Below are 14,719 nucleotides of genomic sequence, written 5' to 3' on the forward strand. Positions count from 1 at the left end.
TTTATCTCAATGTAACTACCACATTGTCACCACTACACATCACTACCACGCACATCGCTAGTACCACACCCAATGGCGGAGCTTAGTGTAAAGTGGGGTCCCCCCCCCCCCCCGAATGTTTCTATTAGAAGTGTAAAACTTCCTATTTTTCGTTCGAAAATTTTAAAATCATATAGGATTGCCCCCCTCCCCCCCAATTATTTTGGCTAAATATTTATACAATATATAAATTGGGTCTCATGACTTTTCGTCCCTTTGAAACTTTTGGTCAAGCTCTGTCACTGACCACACCCCCCACTGACTTACCGCCATTTGAAAGGTATAATACCCTACTTTTATTTTTTGTAAACTAAATATATTGATAGTTGATTTTGTTGAATTGCTAGGGTTAATGTTTATTTTTATGTCACGTGTGTGAATTGTAACGCAATTAATCAATAGACTTGTTTAAAAAAGGGAAAATATATACTAATAAAAACTAAATTACACATATAAACAGACAAGAGTACCTATCATATTATAGTATCGCTAAGGTAAGATACCGGATATCAATCCGTGAACATGACAACTCTCGATACTAAGTTGTCTAATAATATGCAATCGATGAAGAAGGGTGAAAGTAGAATAAGAAAAGCTAACATGGTCGCAACAAGGACAAAAGACAATCAACATGAGAAAGGGTAACTATCTAGAATTCAATCATTAAAGAAAATAGACTTAGAATGAACGATTATGTTTATGGAAGTGTATTGGAAGCTAATCCTAAAACATCATGTGAATTACTAAGATGGATTAAAGCCGAATGAAAGGACATAAGCTATAAACACACCTCAAAAACTAACAAAGCAAGCTATTGTGACGACGGCTTAATATGACTTAGGATTTCTAGGTTGGGTTAAAGATATCAACGAACATTGCGACTTATGAACAAATCAAGATCAACCATTTAGAAAAATCTAACTAGTTTTCAGATCCATTAGGTGGATCACACGTTTTAATAATTATATTACCAAGCCGGTTAAGGTTTCAAGCTAGCTAGCATTAGATTAATAAACGTCAATATAACCAAAAGATAGAAGAAATCGAATCTATCTAGCATACTTATACTTATAGTTGAGTGATTTAAGCACTTGTTATAGTCCACTCTTGTAAACCAAGAGTATATAGACATACTTAACTAATTTAATATTCAGACAGAAAAAAGTTTTTATAGTGTTAATCAGTCATTTACTTTTGTCTTCAATAATTTCTACAGACAAACATAAATATCTGATCGACTATCTGTTGTTGCAATAAATACAAGCCCTAACAAAACTGTTAGGCTTGAAAGTTGAAAGTGTTATTTATACCCCTTCCACTTGCATGTTCCTGCTGTACTATTCATACAAACAAAACCCTAATTCCTTTAACCACTCTCCACCCTAACCCACTTCTTCAATCTATCCTTTGCAACCCTAATATCAAATGGAGATGATGCCTATCATGATGGACCTTGAAGAACACTTTCCTCTTCCTCTTTCTGAGTCACCACTCATGGAATTACCCACCAACAACCATCCCATACCACCACCACCACCACCACAATCACAAGTTAATGTTAATTACCGTTGTCCACCTCCTTTAGTTATGCAGTCCCAACAGTTGAGGACATTAGGGACATGGTTTCAGCAGAAACCAGAGTCGGTGGAGGCGATGAGAGAGATGATATTCCGGATGGCGGTGTTGCAGCCGGTGCAGATAGACCCGGAGTCCATTAAAGCGCCGAAAAGGCGTAACGTGAAGATATCGACAGATCCACAGAGCGTGGCAGCGCGGCACAGGAGGGAGAGGATCAGTGAAAGGATTAGGATACTTCAGAGATTAGTTCCCGGAGGTACTAAAATGGACACTGCTTCTATGTTGGATGAGGCTGCTCATTACATGAAGTTCTTGAAAAAACAAGTGCAAACCTTGGAACAAGCTGCGGCAGCTGGTGGCGGTCGTATGCCGCCACCGCCTCCGGGGTTTAACGTTGTTGGGTGCTACCCCTCCGGCACCACCACTATGAGCCACCATGGTGGTAATAGTCAGTCTCATTTGGTAGGCTCTATGGACTTGCTTAGGTGATTTTTTATCTTCCTTTTTTGGGGTTTGTGAGGATGGAGGGTAGTTTAGTAATTTGATATGTGATTTTATGTTACAAAAATGATGTTTAGGTTTAACTATGCTATATATTGTAGTGTGGTTTGGATGAATCAAGTGGGGTAGCAAGCTAAATGTATCATGCATTTATATATCTAGTTACAAATTGTGATTGGATTATATATAATGACAAAGAAATATGGATATATAATAATATTGTTTGTATTGATTTAACTAGTTCTTAATATGCGTAATTGTATTTTTAAACTTTGGGCCAAATATTGTGTGATGCATTGCATGCTTCTTTCATTTAGATCACTAGATGTACCATAATTTCATGAATTAAATATTGTGAAGAACGAATGATCAACAAAATCTATAAAATAATTCATTTGTAATAGTGTAAAAGAATTTTTTTTGTATATATTTGGATGCTGTAAAGAGTTTTCTTTTACGATTTAATTAATGAAAAAAAAATATATGTGAAATTATTAACTTTTGGGTAAACAAGGGGATGAGTATTCCATTATTTATTTTCTGTTTTGGGCATGGTGAGGTGAGCTACGGCTTGCCTTTAACTTAAAGCTTGGTGGTAGATTGAGATTGGTTATGCTTGTCTGTGCCGAATATTGTTACTTTCTTTCACTATATTCAAATTCTAAATTGTTAAATATATATCTCCATGTGTGTGTGGCAAGCTCCAAATTAACTACTCATTAATCAGATCAAGGAGAATAAATCCACCTCTTAATTAGTTCACTAGTTTATAGACCCGCGTACTACACGGATTTGAAGATAAAAATAATGCAATTTTATAATATGTAATCCAATTTACGTAAATGAATTATTCTTATTAAATCAAACAATGTAAAATCAAGATACACATTACATTTATAAATTTCTAAACACTTCTTTATACACGACATTTGTAGTTTTGCTTGTATTTAACTATCATCAGCAAGTATCAATAGCTTAAGGTCATCTCTACTTTTTACTTTGGACAATGCCATATATTATTGGTCATGCATAAAAACTATTTTTTTAGAAACAAACCAACCTTACTTAGCAATTGTTCCTTAAAAAATTATTAAACTTTTAAATTAATAAATATGAAATAGCTAAAGATATAATTATTATTGTGCACTATAATATTTATCCATATGAAATATAAATATATATTATTAGTGAATTGAATGAGAAAATGTCATGTGGTATTAATATGACTCTTTTATTAGAATTAGAATTCATATTAAATTTAAAAAGCTTAAAGATCGAATTAACTTGTATTTTCAAAGCTCAATTACATTAGGAATTGGTGTCTTCCATTGCAGCGCAGTGGTTGTACACATCTCGGTGAGGGCTTGGCCCGGGGTTTTACCAGGGTTCGAGGGCGGGGGGGGGGGGGGGGGGCGTGGTTTTACCTATTCCACGGGGTTTCCGCGCATCTGAGGTGTGCTACGCTTTCTAGCGGTGGTCGAGTAGTCGGCCTTTGGACATAGCTCCGAAAGGGTGGGTTTACACATGGAAAGCAGTTAGCCGTTCAAAAAAAAAACATTATGAATTGCCAGGTGACATTTTACGGAATGTTCGTCGAAGCCGCTTGGTGCCCCGCCCTCTCTTATATATATATATATATATTTATATTTATATTCTTAACTAATTATCTATATTAATTAAAAGTCACGATGAACAGTAATTTAATTTTCTTTTCTCAATATTGTTTTTCTAAGTTTTCATATTCTATTGTTTTATTACATTGATTGATTTTAAACTTAGTTTTCTCATATAACTTTAACATACGATCAAAGTAACCGTTATTAAACAGAAAATCATAAAAATAAATATGAACCGGTACCGAGGTTGTTTGGTTTAGTTCGGTACGGTATGATAGTGACATGGTGTCAATTTATCAAAAGCAAAAACAATAAAAATAAAGTACCGATACAAATGTTGTTCAATCGGTTTCGATTCGATTTGCTACTATAGCGGTACAATATCCATTTTCGAAAAAAATATCGCAATGAACTAAAATAAACATAGAATGCAAATGAACCAAAAAACTAAACACCATTGCTACCAGTATCGATATTCATTTTTATTGTTTTTAATCGATGTATTGTTTTCTCTTTCGAGTACTATAGCGAGTGTCAATACCATATCGAACCAAATTGATACTGACTAAATTCCCGCCACGAAGCGCGGGGGAATCTTACTAGTATTAATTAATTGGGTAAATTAATTCAATATTATATATATTCTTTTAAAATATAAAAATTATTATTATTATTTTGATAGTTTTATTTATCCCTAGTGATTACTATACTTTATATCATTATAATTTATTATTTTTGTTTTTTTAATTATTAATTTTCAATTAAAACAACTCTATTGTCCTTAAAGAAATATTAAACTTTTAAATTACTAAATATTAAATAGCTAAACAAATCTTATGATATATGCAAAATAATTATTGTTATTGTTATGCATTAAAATATTTATGCATATAAAATATTAATATCTATTATTAGTGAATTGAATAAGAAAATGCCATGTGGCTTTAATAGAACTTTTGAATGAGAAAATGCCATGTGGCATTAATATGACTCTTTTATTAGAATTAGATTTCTTCATATGAAATTAGAATTATTTGTTATATACATATGTGTGTGTGTTTATATATGTTATTTTTATAAAAAAAAAATAAATAGATGTATGATAAAAAAAAATAGAAGAAGAAAGTAAAGTGATACAAGTGTTCCGAGCATGTTATTATGATCAAATGGACTGTCATCACGACTGACTTTCTTAGAACATCTCACATCCTATTAAAACCTTACACCTAAATTATACTTTTTTTAACAACCACTAGACTTGAACCCTTACCGTTTGCAAAAACAAAGCCTTATTCAACTTTGAAAAGGCAAAGCCTTGTGGACTTTCATTTTGAAGAAAAAAATGAGGCATTTGAAATCTTCAATAATTCAAAGTCATGGTGGAGGTGGAAGTTAAGAATAAAATGAAGACGTCAAGTCTAGTGGACTTTCATTTTGAAGAAAAAAAATAAGGCATTTGAACTCTTCATTAATTCAAAGTCGTCGTGGAGGTGGAAATTAAGAAGAAATGAAGACGTTTCGAACCGGTCAAGTGGGAGAACTTATGTCTCATAGCTGTGAGAGCGAAGGCATTATTAATTCGGAGTTTAACCGCTTCATATACGCCTCAACAAATGGTGTTGTTGTAACTCCTCTAGAAGTAGCGATTGTTGTTGTGTTGTTAACTTGTTATTTTGTCTCTCTCTTTCGTCTCTTCAGTTCCGATCTCCGGAGGGCTCGACGGAGAAAAGATCCTTGGGTTAGTGTGGGAGGTTGCTTGCTTCCAGGCTTGACCTCTCATCCTAAACTGATTTCGATTCTCCCATTCGCCATTCGGGATTCGGGTTTCTTTTGGTCTTTGGTTCCTTCAACGCCGGCGGCTCAACGAAGGGAAGGATTCCGGTATAGCGAGAGTGGATTCACTGATTTTCACTTATGGTGAAGGTCTATTTTATCCTCTATCTCTATTCTGATAATCCGGAGCTTCCATTCGCCGTCCGGGTTGTTGGTTCCTTTCCGGTTCCGGCATCATGGAAGTTGATGATGATTCATGGGAGGTGCAGAATAAGAAACGCAGAGGTAGCGGGATGGGTGATGGATTTAAATCGGATGTCTCTAAATTTTTTGTGACCAATATTCCTCAAGGTTGTCGTCCCTGGGATTTTGGCCAATGCTTTTAGACCTTTCGGGGAGATTGCGGGTGCATTCATTGCTAAGAAGAAAGACAAAGAAGGTAGAACCTTCGGCTTTGTTCGCTTTAGAGGTGTGACGGATATGGAAGACCTTAAGTCTAGCCTGTCTAGAGTTAAACTGGGCGGCAACAAGCTGCTGGTTAATGTCGTTTTGTTCGCGAAAGAGAATGGGAATCTTAAACCCTCTGCTCCGCTCGGGGGAAGAGATAAGGGGACAGGTGAAGGGCATACGAGATCTCAGGGGTTATTTCCTAAGGGGCATGGTTCTCATCATGTTAAGAAGGGAGTCTCGTTTCTTGACATTCTCACAAATAAATCGCATTCGGAAGGTGATGAATATGTGGTGGTTCTTGACCCCTCTATCTTTTCGTTATCCAGTATTACAGGTAAAGCAGTGGTCGGTAGGATATTGGGGTTTAACGAATTAAGGTTCTTAAACTCATCTTTAAAATCAGTGGGTTTTGGTGATGCTTCCATCCAGTATGTTGGTGGTCTTACAGTGTTGATTTCTTTTGAGAATGGGGTAGATGCTAATAGATTTTTAGAGGCCAAGGATATCTGGAAACAGTTGTTTTCGTCGTTATCACCGTGGATCGGTCAGTCCTTGCCCTTCGAACGTATTGCGTGGATCAATATTCTAGGAGTCCCCCCTCACCTGATGTCAAGTAAGGTGTTCGACGAGATCGGAAGTAGATATGGCAAGGTTATTCAACCATCTCAGTTCATCGAAACAGTTGGGGATTTAATTATCGGCCGTTTGGGTATTCTTCTCGATTCAGGTAATAAAATTAACGGGGTTCTCAGCCTGAGTTGGCAGGATAAAAAATATAAAGTCTGGGTTGTTGAAGAAAACGATCAATGGATCCCCGCCTTTCTTGATGTTGATGAGGAGTCGCTCGCGGCTTCATCGGAACTGGGTGATTATGTCGAGACTCAGCCGAAGTCCGTTTCGGGAATAGTGAGAGACTTGTCAGTGGTTCGGAATCCGAAGAGTTGGGTGATTCTCCAGTTGTGGAAGTTGAGAAGCCTAAGGAAATCCATGAGTCCTCTGATGATGTGCATGCTGCCATGCAGAGAGAGAAAGAAATCGGCGGCTCTGGGTCCAAGATTTGTGGGGAGCAACCTATTAATTGTGTGGGCCAGGATCCTTCTATTAATTCTTTTGTTGGTAATAGCTGTCCTCGGTTGGGGGAGATGGACCCAGGTTCCGCTTTGGGTTTCAATATTGGTAAGCCTAATTGTATCAAGTCCAATAAGTTTATATTGAAGTCTTCTAAAGGTATTAGGCCAGTCATTCGTTCTACTGGGTCGGAGCCCACTGCAGAGGAATCTAGACTAAGAAAAAGATCCAGATCCTTCTTGGAGAATAGGGATCATAGTATACCAAGATCAGAGGATAATAGGGGCGATAATACAGAGACAGGCTTCAAACAGTTTTTCTTCGATTTGAATAATGCGGCTCCGCTCGAGAATCTTGAGGTCATTCGGGCGGCGGATAAGTCTGGGGTTGATGTTCAGAAGGCTACAAGGGAAGAAGACAATGGCGGCATAGGTAATGGGAATTCAGATCTTTCTGAGGTTGAGAAGGAAATATCGGAGACAGTGAATGTCGGTTCGAAGGTTGGTATTGTCGATAACAGCCTCCCGGAGTTAATCAGGAACTCGATTATCACAGGTATTAATGGGGTTAAGTTATGAATTTGCTGTCTTTAAATGTTAGAGGAATAAGGGGTTCTAATAAGTCCAGTTGGGTCAAAAATATGGTCTCTGATTGTGGCATTTCATTTCTTTCTCTTCAAGAGTTAAAAGCTACTAATGTTTCTCACCGTGATTTCGCTAAATTTTGGGGTAATAAGAACTTCGGTTTGGATTATGTGGATTCTGTTGGGCAGTCGGGGGGTTTGATTTGTGCGTGGGATGATAAGGTGTTTTGTCAGTCTGGTGGTTCGAAGAACAGGTATTATCTTCATGTTAGAGGCTCTTTACTGGGTTGTGCTTCTCCGGTCAATGTTCTTAATGTGTATGCCCCTCAAGGGCTTTCGGCCAAAAAAAGTTTATGGGAGGAGTTGAAAATGGTTATTGATTCTTTTGATGGTTTATGGGTTATTTCGGGCGATTTTAACGTAGTTCGGTTTAGAGAGGAGAAAAGGAATTGTGCTTTCAAACAAAATTGTGCCAATAATTTCAACGACTTTATTTTTGAATCGGGTTTGATTGAATATAATATGAGAGGTCGGATGTTCACTTTCCGCTCGGATAATGGAAATAAACTTAGTAAACTCGACCGCTTCTTAGTGAATTCGGAATTCTTTAGTGCTTGGCCGGCGGCATCTTGTCGTGTTCTTCCTAGGTTATGGTCGGACCATAATCCTATCCTCCTGGTTTGTCATTGTAAAAATTTTGGGCCTCGTCCGTTTAGGATTTTTAATTCTTGGTTCGGAAAACAAGGTTTTAATGAGATTGTAACAAAGAGACCGATTGAAAGAATGGAAAGAAATCATGATTAAGAAAGAAGGAGAGGAGGTGATGGCTGCGAAAGAAGAAAATGAGAAATTAGAGGATGTCCTTGACTCTAGAGATTTTTCGGAGGAAGAGGAGTGGATTTTCCACGAGAATAAAAAGATAATTTGTGAAGCGTAAGAATCTAAATCTATGGATCTAAGGCAAAGATCTCGTATCAGATGGGCGAAAGATGGAGACGAAAATTCGAAGTTTTTCCACGCTATGATTAATTGTCGAAAAGAGAGTAATTCTATCACGGGCTTGAAGTGAATGGGGTTTGGATTTCCAAACCTTCCTGTTATGGGTCATTTTCTGAGTATACATATCCTGACTAATATCCCGCTTGTAATTGTTTATTTATGACCAGGATGCTGGACGAGGATATTACTAACATCCCGGGCGATATCCTGAGGTTGAGTAAATTAAACACGTGCAGGTTAATGGTTACAAGCTACTAACGGTCATCAGGACTTCTTCTCCTAAAGACTCGGGCGAATTTGTTATGAGGAAGCCGTTGAAGCCGAAAGACTTGGTCCTCAACGTTCAAGTGGGAATATTCGTTGGATCCCGGGAGTTTAGGATAGTTTGTTATATTATCTTTACTATAAATAGATGTGGTGGATCAGTTTAAGGCACACACTTTTTACACGAACACTTCCATACACTCTTGCTCTCTAGCTCACAACAATCACTACACTTGTACTCAGATCACATTGTAACACTTAGTTGATCCGCACCACATCCTGATTTTTGAAGCAATAAGAAGAACAAGGCAGTTGCGATTGTCAGCTCCCGAGGTTTTATGCCGGCGATCTAGATTGATCAAGGGCTTTCCTCGTACATCTCGTGTTATTTACTTTACTTTTTGCTCATTGTTTGATCAATAATACAGCTCGATATCTTGAGCCGTATCCCAAACACTGTTTTCATAAACAACTCAACAAGCACATTTTTCACAACAATTTCTAGCACACTACCTCACTTAACTAATTTGATCATTAAATTTCTTAGGTAATTTTTGACCAAAACAATTTGGCGCCCACCGTGGGGCAAGTGGTGCTCTCTTTACTAAAAATCTTTATCAAATCACTAATCAGTTTTCTGTTTTCAAAACTTTTTACCACATTGTCCATAATGGCCTCAAGATCAAACATGAGTTCCTCTACTGTGTCTGCTATGACTTCTGCTACTACTAATCCAGTGCTTCCACCACCTCCTCCAAGGATGCAATCTTCTTCGCAACTTCAGGACGTGATCCCTACCCGGACTGTTCAGGGATCTGCTCCGATTTTGGCTTCTAATGATGAAATCCTAACCTTATTTGGGAGTGTGCAGGAACAAATGAGGCAGCAACAAGAAACAAACCAGATGCTGTTAAGGGAGATACAACTCCTGAAGTCCGGCTCGAGCAGACCTGCTGAGGATATCGTCACTCCATTACAGCCCAGAGCTTTGAACTTTAGTTCAGCCGTGTTTACTGAGGATAATAGGGGGAATATTGTGCCCAGCCTCCCTCAGAATCCTACTCCTGAAATACCCTCCTCGGTTAGGATGTCTACCGTGAGGAGCTCAGGATATGTTTCGGGATATGGGCAGAATCCTCCGACTGGTAACGTATCTAATAATAATAATACTATTACCACTAACAGTGTTGGATCTTTGCAGGATACAACTGTAACGTCAGAATTATCCAGGGAGCTTCAGAAATTAATGGATATGATATCCAGTGTACCTGGAGTGGTGCAGCCAATTCCTGAAGTATCCCAAGATAGCCACAGGATATCTCGGTTCGTGCATCCTATATGTGATGCTGAAATCCCGAAAAGATTTCAGACTCCGAATATGAAGCTTTACGACGGAACCACGGATCCTGAAGAGCATATTGCCCAGTATAGGGAAAGGATGGAGATCAACCCTATCCCTCCGGATCTCAAGGAAGCTTGCCTGTGCAAGGGTTTCGGTTCTACTTTGACAGGATCAGCCTTAAAATGGCTGTTAAATGTTCCTTCGCATTCGATTACATCATTCGCCCACTTAGTCAATTTATTTAATAGTCAATTTTCTTGCAGTCGGAGTTTTGAAAAACTAACCAGTGATCTTTACAGGGTAACTCAAGGACCTCAGGAATCCTTGAGGGATTATGTGAACAAATTCAGTCGAGAATCCTTGGATATCCCACATCTTGATGTTGCAACAGTTGTGCAAGCCTTTAAGATGGGGTTGCAAAAGGACTCTCAGTTTTATCAGGATCTTGTAATGAATCCCTGCAGGAATCTTGATGAGGCTCGTAACAAGGCTCTGAGATATATTAGATTGGAGGATGACAAGAAAATGCAAGAGAGGATGAATGCATCCTCATCGTACGAATCGACTAACAGGAAATCAGAATCCTCATATAAGCCATATCGCTCCAAACCGTATGGCAGAAATGATAACAAGAGAGTGAATGCTGTTGAAGACGAGGATCCCGAAGAATATCCTGAATTATCTGAATATTGTTTTTCTGTTAATATACCTGAACTAATGTATGCTATGCAGGGTCTGGGAGATAAAGCCAGGTGGCCTCGGAAGAATCAACAAAAAGCTGATTGGAAGGATAAATCCAAATGGTGTGCCTTCCATGAGGATTTTGGACATGTTATGGAGGATTGCATTGCTTTGAGGAAGGAAATAAGCTATCTTCTGAGCAAGGGATATCTAAAAGATCTCTTGGGCAGAAAAAAGAACAAAGGACAGGATACTGAAAAGGATCCTGAGCGAGCGGCCTCACCTCCCCCGGATGCCAAGATAATCAACTTTATTTCGGGAGGATCCGATATCTGTGGGACTTCGTATTCAGCGGCAAAGAGACATGCAAAAGAAGCTAAGGCTGAGAGGGGAGACAAACCTATCAAGATAACTACCCTCACAACTGACAAAATGATCACATTTGACGCTGATGACAGGGATACTGTCCAGGATCCTCACCATGATGCTCTGGTAATAACGTTATATGTGGCTAACCATTTTGTACGCAGGATACTGGTTGATAACGGCAGTTCCGTCAACATAATCCAACTGGAGACTCTGAAGAGAATGAATGTATCTCCGATGGATATCACTTCGAAGTCTACTGTGCTCGTTGGTTTCAGTGGAGAAGCTAGGAACACAGTGGGAGAGATAAAGCTGCCCGTATATGTCGAAGGAGTCAACAAGATGCAACATTTCTGTGTGATGGATTCTCTATCCTGCTATAACATCATCCTCGGGAGACCGTGGATTCATGATATGAAGGCCGTTCCATCAACATATCACCAATGCATTAAGATTCCTACCCCTTGGGGAGTTGTCAAAATCGATAGTGGTCAGCAAGAAGCGAAAGAATGTTACTCATCCTCAATGAAATCCTCGGCCAAACCAAGTCTAGCATAGCAATTAAAGATGCGGGCCCAGGATATCGTGGAGACTTCGGAGCAGGATGTGAAAAGAGTAATCCTGGACCAGGATAATCCTGATATCTCGGTGCTCGTAGGAACCAATATCCCTCAGGATATTGAAGAACAATTAACTAACTTTCTGAAATGCAGGATGTCTACATTCGCATGGAAGCATGAGGATATGACAGGTATATCAAAAGACGTTATTACTCACAAGCTTGGAATTAACAGGTCATACAAGCCTATACAACAAAAGAGAAGGAAATTCGCCCCTGAACGGAATGCAATTATCCAAGAGGAAGTTGAAAGATTATTGAAGTCTAGAATGATTAGAGAAGTCAAATTCCCTAGATGGCTAGCAAATGTGGTAGTGGTTCAAAAGAAGAATGGGAAGTGGAGAGTTTGTGTAGACTACACAGACCTGAACAAAGCTTGTCCAAAAGACCCATTCCCTCTGCCTCATATAGACTCGATGGTAGATGCCACTGCCGGCCATGAAATGTTAACCTTCATGGATGCATCCTCAGGATTCCAGCAGATTCAAATGGAACCTTCAGACCAGGAGGATACTGCATTCATGACACCAACAGGTATTTACTGTTATACTGCTATGCCTTTTGGTTTAAAAAATGCAGGTGCAACGTACCAAAGATTGGTGAACATGATGTTCAAAGAGAAACTGGGGGACACCATGGAAGTATATATTGATGATATGGTGGTGAAATCTAAAACGGCTGAGGATCACCTCCAGGATATCAAGGGAGCATTTGATATCCTGGATCAATACAACATGAAGCTGAATCCTGCTAAATGCCATTTCGGAGTGGGGGCAGGAAAGTTTCTTGGATACATGGTGACAAAAAAAGGGATAGAGGCGAGCCCGGAGCAGATTAAAGCTATCTTGAATATAAAATCACCCTCGAACATGAAGGATGTTCAGCGGTTAACAGGACGTGTGGCAGCCCTGAATAGGCTCATTTCAAGATCCTCGGAAAAGTGTAAAGAATTCTATGATATCCTGAAAAAGAATAAGAAATTTGAATGGGGCGAGAAGCATGAAGCAGCCCTACAGGATTTGAAGCAGTATCTCTCAACCGCGCCTCTATTGATTGTTTTGGTCAAAAATCACACAAGGATAATGTAACCAAACTTTATGAAAACGGGGTATGATGCTTGGTTAACTATGAAGATAAAGGATCACTTCTGTGATTAAGATGCAAAGACACAATGATTTATACGAGGAAAAAGCCCTTGATCAATGAATGATCTCCGGCATAAAAAACCTCGGGTGATGGCAACTACCGATCACCAATTTCAATATAACAAAAATATGATTACAACTTTGGATGATAATGAGCTGAGTACAAGGATCACTGAGTGTCTAAGTGTTTGAGAGTTGTGTCGTATGTCGTGTGTGTTCTTCCGAATGAAGAAGAGTGGTACTTATACATGTGTGGGTGACCTATTTTAGGTAAAATGACTAGATATCAGCTCATTACCCCTTTAGAAATAAAGATAATCTAGCCTAAATTGCTGCCCATATATCAAGCCATGTTTCCATATCTCGTACAACGTCTATCTCTGATTTAGCTCTTGCCATATTTGTGAAGACGCGTCCCTGGATCATGATCCTTAGAGCATATCCTGCTAGATGTTCCTGCAAAACAATATTGTAGTAAGCGAAGGTGACCGTTAGTATAAGGATCACCATAACGTCCCATGATCCTGATCTTGAAGTCCGGCTGAGGATCACTGCCTGCCAAAGAGACAAGGATCATTGGTTAGGATCACGTATAAGGATCACTTATAGTAAAAATCCAGCCCCAACAATTGCCCCCAAAATATAAGGAGTTAATTGTAAATAGACGAGTTATATTTTGTTATGATCTTATCTCTAACGGGCGATTCCAAGAAACTAGCCGTTATGCTCGGACTAGCCGTTATGATCATTACGTCACAGATGTGACAATCCCTGCAAATCATCATTATAAATAGGAGATAGGGTCAGGATCAGTTTGTGTTTAAATTCAAGATACACTCTCCTTATATTCTGCACCGAAGGTTGTCCAGGTATCCCCTTCTTCTCTCTTTCCCTTCTTTCTTCTCTTTACTCTGTTTTTTCTGCTCCTTCTCTGTTTCTATTCCGTCACAAAACATGTTGCTCCGGAATTCTCCACACAAGGATTCCAAGAAGGGTAGTCCCTTAAAAAGTCAGGGGATTATCAAGGATTCTCCTACGGAGAGGTGTTGCTTTAGTGATGCTCACGTAGACAAGATTCGTCATTGCTTTCCGGCGAATGTTGTTTTTAAATCCTTTGATCCTACTGCTTTGAGCGACTTTGTCTCAGATGTCTGGGTGGCTTTTCCTGCTACTCCGTTTGCTATAGGTTACTCATATCCTTTTCCAGACTTTACCCAGTCTTTCTTTTCCTTAACCGGCATCTCTTACATCCAAGCTATGCCGATGATCTGGAGGGTTCTTTATTCCTTCGAGAGGATCATTGAGCAGGAAGGAATTGATCTGGGGATGGAGGAGCTAGCTGAGTTCTATGATCTTACTACGTTTGGATCACATCGGTATCTGCTGAAACGGAAAGCTGGGGAGGATCACCCTATCTTCAAAGTTACCAAAAATGATACAAACTGGAAACGTCGGTTTTTCTTTGTTAAGAGGGATTCCATCCCGGATGGGAAGGATCTGCCCAAGGAATGGGCCACTCATGGTAGGGTAGAGGATCCTCGAAGGATCACTATCAGTCCTGTTCTCATATGATGAGGATCACTGATGTCTTTTTTCTTTTGTCTTTTCTATGCAGCTATCTCCGTTGCTCACTTAAAGTTGACCCCTGCTGTCAGAGAAAGAGTGTTAGCTTTTAAAAAGCTTGATCCTGAAGTC

The 14,719-nt window shown here is 39.1% G+C and overlaps 2 protein-coding genes across 2 annotated transcripts; both read left to right on the top strand.

Annotated features, from left to right (window-relative positions):
* Nucleotides 1–1,388: 1,388 nt before the first annotated feature.
* Nucleotides 1,389–2,231, top strand: LOC110905966 (transcription factor HEC2). Its single transcript, XM_022151350.2, has one exon. It carries the CDS (start codon nucleotides 1,465–1,467, stop codon nucleotides 2,104–2,106), a length of 642 nt encoding a protein of 213 aa, XP_022007042.1. The 5' UTR covers nucleotides 1,389–1,464; the 3' UTR covers nucleotides 2,107–2,231.
* A 5,434-nt stretch (nucleotides 2,232–7,665) lies between these two features.
* LOC110907459 lies at nucleotides 7,666–8,545 on the top strand. The gene is made up of 2 exons (XM_022152441.1): nucleotides 7,666–8,255; nucleotides 8,377–8,545. The coding sequence occupies exons 1-2, from the start codon at nucleotides 7,666–7,668 to the stop codon at nucleotides 8,543–8,545; spliced, it is 759 nt and encodes a 252-aa protein (XP_022008133.1).
* The last annotated feature ends 6,174 nt before the right edge of the window (nucleotides 8,546–14,719 follow it).

The sequence above is a fragment of the Helianthus annuus genome, chromosome 14, assembly GCF_002127325.2.
Source record: "Helianthus annuus cultivar XRQ/B chromosome 14, HanXRQr2.0-SUNRISE, whole genome shotgun sequence".
Taxonomy (NCBI): Eukaryota; Viridiplantae; Streptophyta; class Magnoliopsida; order Asterales; family Asteraceae; genus Helianthus; species Helianthus annuus.

Bases quoted from the DNA above. Each gene is read 5' to 3' on its own strand.
- LOC110905966 (XM_022151350.2), top strand. From the start codon at position 1,465: ATGGAGATGATGCCTATCATGATGGACCTTGAAGAACACTTTCCTCTT.
- LOC110907459 (XM_022152441.1), top strand. From the start codon at position 7,666: ATGGTCTCTGATTGTGGCATTTCATTTCTTTCTCTTCAAGAGTTAAAA. The intron at 8,256-8,376 runs GTTATGGTCGGA...ATTGTAACAAAG, and splicing joins TCTTGTCGTGTTCTTCCTAG to AGACCGATTGAAAGAATGGA.